The sequence below is a fragment of the Pygoscelis adeliae genome, unplaced genomic scaffold (genome assembly GCF_000699105.1).
Source record: "Pygoscelis adeliae isolate BGI_AS28 unplaced genomic scaffold, ASM69910v1 Scaffold302, whole genome shotgun sequence".
Classification (NCBI taxonomy): Eukaryota; Metazoa; Chordata; class Aves; order Sphenisciformes; family Spheniscidae; genus Pygoscelis; species Pygoscelis adeliae.
In genome coordinates this window covers 1,051,764-1,059,270 of record NW_008824372.1, presented here as the reverse complement: position 1 = coordinate 1,059,270, position 7,507 = coordinate 1,051,764, and the positions used below count along the sequence as shown (strand labels likewise).

General features: G+C 53.4%; 1 protein-coding gene across 1 annotated transcript; it reads right to left on the bottom strand.

Moving 5' to 3' along the window:
* Positions 1–3,003: 3,003 nt before the first annotated feature.
* On the bottom strand, positions 3,004–7,103 carry CAV3 (caveolin 3). Its single transcript, XM_009320091.1, has 2 exons — positions 6,898–7,103; positions 3,004–3,892 (listed from the first exon to the last, which is right to left on the bottom strand). Exons 1-2 carry the CDS (start codon positions 7,009–7,011, stop codon positions 3,551–3,553), a joined length of 456 nt encoding a protein of 151 aa, XP_009318366.1. The 5' UTR covers positions 7,012–7,103; the 3' UTR covers positions 3,004–3,550.
* Between the last annotated feature and the right edge of the window lie 404 nt (positions 7,104–7,507).

The window sequence follows — 7,507 nt, the reverse complement described above, 5'->3', positions numbered from 1 at the left end:
CTGGCCGCAGTAATCCCGTGGAATGGCAGGGCCTGGCTGGGGCAGAGCCGCTGGCACTGCTCTCTCAACATGGGTACGCTTGCTTCGCTTGAAGCGCTGTGGGGCAGAGGCAGCCCCATCCCTGCATCCCTGCACGGTGCCAGCCCTGCTTCCCCCAGCCTGGGCCCGCTGGTGGCACTGCCGGCACAGAGCACGGCAGTCCTGCTGCCATGAGCTGGGGGGAGCAGCGGGGACAGGGCTGGGGACAAGCCTCCCAGGGGGCAACACTAATGCCCGGGTGTCCCTAACCCCCCCCAACTCTGCTCCATATGCTGTGTGAGGCTGCGCACACAGGCCAGCAGGAGCCAGGGGAGCGGACACGACTGCAGGGTCAGGGGATCTGTGCAATAACACATTTGCTGACTGTGCTCAAAAGCTTCTCCGAAGGCAGGCATGTGGGATTACAGCTGGACTCCATGGGGTTTAATGGAAAAACTCCTGGCGAGTCCCCCGAGGCCAAGCTTTTGCTTTGGGTTTACTGCAGATCGCATTTAGTCTTTTACACCAATGCAATTTTCTTGCTCTGTAACGCACAAGGTCATGCTTATGGCATGGATTTTTTATTGTTAAGAAATACCTGTAAATAAAGTTTTCTGATTGTGTCTTGATGGAAAGCGGGAGGGGAAGTGCAGAAGGAGCACTCGACTAAGAAAATGAAGGAAACCGATGGGAAACAACGCTTTAAACACAAGACCCAAGTATACTCAAGTGTAACAAAGCTTTTGTTTATAGAGTACCGCACCAAGCACTTAAGATCTGCACAGCACTTTATTCCATAGCATGAAGCTAGCTGTGACACAGCCTTTGGCGGGTGGGACAGCCGGGGTGAAGCGCAGCTCTGGCTGAAGGCAGCGGGAGCTTTCGGGGGGTGGCAGTGGGAGCCGGCGGCTGCAGACGGACGGTCCCGCCTTTGCTCCCGCCGCCTCCCGGATCTGCAGCCGGGGGGGGGATGCGCAGAAGCAAGGCCTGCATGCAGTCAAAGGGTAATGTGATTTGGCCTTACGTGTGGGGAATGAATATGAAAAATGCATTTAAATGTGTACTTTATTTTTTCACTGTCATCAACAGGTACATTTTCACCTTTCATGTCCTGGCGTTCCTTTGACTTTTTTTGTAGTAGCCTCACGTGAGCTCGCGGCACATTTGCTGAATACAGCCCAGCAGATTCAGTCTCAGCATATTTTACCAGACTGGTTTAAATCCTTAGGAAAGCACATAGCATTTTCCACCCATGTTCACCTTCTTTCTCCTTGGGAGTAATAAGCTCCTGCACAAAACAAGGAGGGAGGGTGTCCCATTTTATCGTGAACCCGGGGACCTGGCGCATCCTCTGTCTGCCAGGAAGGAAACGCAACGTGGCGATAGATTTTACCAGGACTGATGCAGAGGGCAAGGAGGAAGCTTTGGGAGAGGCAGGGCATTGCCTTGCCAGCCTTGGTTGCAATTACTGGCTGTGGTTACGTGGTCAGGCAGGCGGGGCCGTGCCCCCACGCGTGGGGGGGTGACGCTCCAGCCCACGGCCGAGCTCCTGCGCTGTCCCCGGGCTGCGGCGAGACGGGGGACGGGGAGAGGAGCTCCAGGTTTGTCACTGTGGAAGGATATCAAACACTGCCGAAAAACTTTTCATAAGGGTCAAAAGCAAAGTAGAGGTGCTGACGCGTGAGTGGCCTGTGCTCCATGTGCGGGGAGCCCATAGATCACTGCGGTGGGGAGATCAGAATTTTGGAGGTTTTTTGGGTTCAGGCTGTGAACGACTAGAACAAAAAAAAAATTAAAAAGAATATAATCCCAGTATCGTTTTAAATTATTTTTATTCCCACAAAAAGCTTTAAAAAATGCTTATGATAAAGTGTTTTTGGAGACTTTTTTCCCCCTACAAATATCTAAATATCTTTTTTTATTTTTTGTATCACTCCATCCATCTCTAGGCCCAGTGTTGCTAGAGCATGGGTGCTCTAGCTGTGGGATAATGGAAGTCCACAATCCCTAGCCATTGGAAGAGCACCAGTAGAAAATCTGGCTCGCTCTTGTCCTCAGCATGGCACTAGAAGAGACTTTGGCTCCAAGTCTTTGTTGGAAGCCAAGGGAAAAAAGCACATGAATACAACTGAGAATAACTTCTCAATGACGAGACCTCCTGGGCCCTGATTCAGCAAAGCACTTAAGGTCAGAGCCAAAAAAGCATTTAAGTGCCTCAAAGTTAAAGTACGGCTTCATGGAAGATAGACTAAACAAATTAATTGACAATACAGAGGAGGAAAGAGCTCCCAACTGGACTTTTTTCCCCTCATCCCTGTGTTTTCACTGGCACCGGGGTGGCTGGGAGCGGGCAGTGTCCCGGAGGAGGCTCCTTCCTCTGCTCCCGCAGGCACATCTGGGCGAGCCCCGCGGGATGCTGTGGGAGGGGGACCGGCTGGAGGGAAAGGCACGAGGCAGCGTGTCGGACGCGGGTCTCCTCCAGCGCCGGGACGGCAGCTAAAGCAGGAGCAGAGGGACAGCCCTCGCCGCGTAGGATAAATGCATTGCTGTAGGCTAGAGCTTACCCAGCATCAAACAAGCAAGCACGTAGTAAATATTGTCCCTGAGAAACAAGCCAAAGCTTTACTTAAAGCCAAGCTTGTCATTTCTCAAGCAATATTATCCAAAGCCAGTTGTTGTCATTACTCCCCATGGTGCTGCCCGGCTGCCCTCTCTGCAGCCCCAGCGCGCTCACGGGCGATGCACGGGACAGCTGCCCACCTGTATTGTACTGCCCGTTGAATCCTGACCACAAACCATAATGATGCCCCGTAATTAAATAGTGAGTGTCATGCTGCCACAAGTGGTTTTGCAATTGCTGGTGGCCCAGGCCCAGCACATACTCCCAGGAGGCAGACACAACATTTCATGCACTAATTGATCTGGATTTCAAAGCTTTGCTGAAATGCAGAGACACATGAAAAGAAAAGTTTGTTTTCACTATTCTATCCACAAAACTTTTGTGCAGTGTGATTTAATACAGAAGCTTCCACAACAACAATTATTTGCAGCAAATAATAATTCATATGCAAGTATTTCTCTTAGTGTCATGCTAGACTGAAGGGATGGAGAAGCAGGCAGGGTTTGGTCTGTTGTCCAGCAGCATCTCTGCACCCTTGCTTCTCGCTCTGCAGCTGCAGGTCCTGGCCCAGAGCTGTGGTCCAAGAGATGCTGCGGTCCCTCCTGCAGGAGCAGGGCATGATGCGGGGGGGTCCTGGAGAGCAGAGGGCTCTCCCTGGGCTGCTTGCCGAGCCTCAATGGGCTTCTTTTCTCCTAAAGCTGCTGGCTTTCGGATAGAGTAAGGAGCAGCCCAGCATGCCTCCATCTGCAGGGAGCATCCCCGACAGCCAGCTCTGCCGTGGGGCCCTGCTGCACTGCGCAGGTCCCTGGGCACGGGTGTCCATGTGCCAGAAGGCAGGGCATGCTGCAGGAGCCAGGGGAACCTGTGCAGAGGGGTGGTTGTGTGAGGGCTGGTTGGGGCGGCTGTAGGGACCTAGATCTCCTTCCGGAGAGCAACTCTGATGTTGCTGCAGATCTTGGAGAGTGCTTCAAAGAGCGGGTCGCAGAAGGTGTGGATGCAGAGGGAGTAGATTCGGCTGACACACTGGATCTCTATCAGGTAGCTCTTGATGCAGGGCACCACTGCCCAGATGTGACAGAAGGAGATGAGGGCAAAGAGGAAGCCCCAGATGACTGCCAGGGGGATTCCCAGGATGGCAGAGAGCAGCCGGTAGCACCAGTACTTGCTGACGGTGAAGGTGGTGTAGCTGGTTTTCCAGACGCCATCAAAACTGTATGTTCCCACAGGCTCAGCTATCACATCCTCAAAATCCACCTGGGAGGAGAGAAGATGGAGGTAGGGGGGCTGCGGGGGAGTTAGCAAGGGCTCCAGTGCAAGGACGAGGATCCGCTGCAATGCAAGAGGACAGCCCAAATGGAGGGGGCTGGAGAGAGCCAGGGCTGTGCTGGGGGGACACACGGATCCCCTGCACCCCGCTGAGCAAGGATGAACCCTGTGGTGCAGCAGGAGAGCCCCTGCCCTTGCAGAGGTGCAAGCAGGAGATGGCACAGGGCTCCCGGCACTGCCTGGCCCTGCCTGGCCTCAGCCCGTGGGCAGCACGGCACGCAGGCTTAACCCATGGCACAAAAATCCAGGCTTGGCCGCCTCGGGACACATTCCCCGGTCCCAAACCCTGAGCTGTGGACGGTGCTTCCAGGTGCTGGGGCCAGGCACGAGCCCTCGGAACAGGAGCTGTGCGTGGGCGTGTTGACTCCAGAGGAGGCAAGAGCCTGTTCTGCCCTTTTTTAGCATGCAGGGACATGGGCTGCCTGCTCGGCAAGAAGGTGGTTTGTGCTAATAAAAATCCAACATCCCTCTTGATTTACGATTATTTATTTATATATGTGGAGACAAGGTGCCCAATTCTGTCTGCCTGCATTCTGTCTGAAGAGGGAGAGAGATCAGCTCAGCCATGCCCTTACAGGGATAGTGCTGTTATGTGCAGGCATTGGGAGTGTCTCTGAATGACAAATATTCTCAAAACCCTCTGAACTACGCCTAGCGATCTCATTGTGGTGTAACTCATTTCTAGGGAATATGTGAGCCAAGCTATTTGTCTTGAAAAATAGCATGGCCTTTCCTTGGGAAGCTAATGTGTCTGTTTGTTCATTTATGTTAAATTGCAATATTCATTCTGGTTTTGGAAGCACTTTGATCATAAAATCATTCTGCATTGTCTTTAATTTCCCGGAGTGGAATATTGACACAGACTAGGAATCGGCAGCCAGGTTAGCTGGTCCTGGAGCTCCTGTCAGCAGCTCCCGGGAAAGCCCTGCTGCCCAGGTGGGCTGGGAACCGAGCAGCAGGTCACTGCACAGCTGCCTGAGTGCCTGATGAGCTCATCAGGGGATCAATTAATGAAGGGAGCAGCAGGCTATAAAAGAGTCTCTGCTTTGCTGCTTCTGTTGCTAACAGTGCACCAGAAGAGTGGGTCTAGAGGAGCGGTGGAGAGGCCAAATCCTGAGCTGAGTCTGGGCATGACCCCGAAGTGTTCAGGGACCAGCAGACACAGGTACTGCTCGATTGCTCCATTGCTTTGCCTGGGAGGAGGCTTTTAAAGCTCTGCAAAGGTCCCGTGGCCGGTGCCACTGCTGTAACTGTAACGTGGTCTCAAATTCTGGCTGCTGTGCCTTAATGCCCAGGATGGGTTTATCTATGGCCATGTGAACCCTTCAGCCTGCAAACCACTCTGCTTTCCTGCTTCCCTCCGCTGGATGCCTCGCTACCTGCTGTGCTTTAAGAGCGTTATATGCTTTAATGTCCAGGGTGTTTGAGTGTGTTGCTGCCCACTAGAGAGCGGGGAGGCTTTGGCTTTCCCTTTGGGACGCTGGTGAGCGGCAGCGGGGTGAGTTGTACTCCCTGCCTCGGGGCTGGCTCTGCTCTCCCTCCCCAGCCTTGTTGGCTGTGCCGTCTTTAAGGTGAGAGGAATGCTCTGAAAACTTCTAAAGCTGATGAAGCAGCAGTGTGGCCATGTAAGCAGGTGAGCTTGAAAATCCTCTTACAGGTGTTTGGGGATCCCTGAGTGGGAAAAGGCGGGAGAAGGGGTGGGGAACAGGGCTGGTGTGAGGGGTTAGGGATGGCCTGGAAGGTGCTGGCATTACCCCTCAGTGGTAGCTGGTGATATCCCCAAGCTGGGGAGCGGGTAGGTGTGCCCCGGAGTGCTGCCTGGCACTGGGGGTGAGCCGGGCTGAAGGCTGTCCCGGTCCTCGCCACCCCAGCAGCGTGACTGATGGCAGGGTGGTGCTGCCCATAGCCTGGTGCACTTCCACGCCCTGGGCCAAGGCTGTTGGGACGTGCTGGCATGGTGCAGCACAGATGTGGGACGCGCTGCTGGGAACATGCTTGAGATACCGAGGTGCCTGGCAGCTGTCACAGGCACGTCTTGCTGTGCCAGAAGGGTGCCCATCTATGGCTGTCACAGCTCATCTGGGGGGCTTTTAATTTGGCCAGCCCACAGTTTTAGCTGTAATAGTGTTTTAATGCACAAATGCAAGCTTGGATTTCACCAGTATGACCAAGGTCATGGCCAGTTCCAAAGCCTTTGGGAGCAGGCTTTGTCCTTTCTGGCATGTCACCCTCTTTGATCTCTCAATACAGCTTTAACAAACCCCTTCCATCTCCTCCTGTTCTTCTTTGGGCCAAAATTATCTTTAGCATAATGCTAACAAAGCTTAGAGCAACCAAGCTCCAGTGGTCAGCGTTTGGGAAAATGCTTCCCTGTTCAGCTAGAGTGAGAACTCCTTTTGATCAAAAATAGACAGAGGAGGCTTGCTGCGCCTTCCTGCTGCCCTGTGGGAGAAGCAATCTTCTTCCAAATAGGACAACACGTATCTAAATGCTCTGGTGCTCAGATTGTCAGGTCTTGAAGATTAGCAGTCTTTTTCCAAGGTTCTCTTTAAATCAGTGATATGGGCTGACCCTGTTTTATTTTTGGCTCCCCACTTACTGGTATGAAGGAGGGCGTCTCCATAAATTTTCAAGCTACAGCCCGTGAAGTTGGAGAGTGCATTCAAGGAATGGGAAATATTGTGTTAATTGGAGCCATGCACAGCACACAGCCACCCGGCTGGAGTCTGGACGCCCCAGCAGCAGGGTTGGGGCTTGCAGCAGGTACCTCCCTGCAGCCCAAGATAATGCTGCTTCTTGAGGCGCGTATACCAGTGATTTACAGCCCTGGCTGAGGTTAAACCAAATACAGAGTGGCAATACTTAATGCAATATACTGATTACATTAAGGAGGCAGTGATGCTTCTAAAAAACCAGTGCTGAGAAAGTCCTACCTTCACAACGTCCTCGTTAATATGCTTTGGGTCTCTGTTCACCAGGTCGATCTCCTTGGTGTGCTGGTCCTTGATGATGATCCTCTCCTCCAGCTCAGTCTGTTCCTCTGCCATGGCTGCTCTGCTGCCAGCTTGGCTCCGGACGGTCACGGAGCTGGGAATTGGGGCTCTGCTGGGGGAGGACCCGGGGGAGGGCAGGGTGTGGAGGCACTGCCCCCCCTGCCGCCTGCAGCAGCTGCCCTGCACCCCTGGCAGTGCTCCAGGCTAAAATTAATGTCGTGCCTCCCGTGGCTGCCCTGAAGTGTCCCTTAAAGGGGCTTTGCTGGGGACAGCCCCTGTGGTGTCACCTCTGGGGGGCACATCTGCGGGGGGCTGGTGGCCCTTGAACAGGGGCAAGGGTGGCACAGGGGGTGGGTGAGCAGCCTCCAGCCCAGCTGTGCAGGTGGGATTCTCTCCTCACATAGGGGAGGCAGTGTGGGAGAAATGATACCCAAATTGGAGCAAAAGTCCTCAAGAGCCTGAGAGAAATAGTTGTTTACAAGGGAAATAGTTGTTTACAAATCTGTAAACCAAGTGGCTCAGGGGAGATAGGAATTGCATCTATAAATAT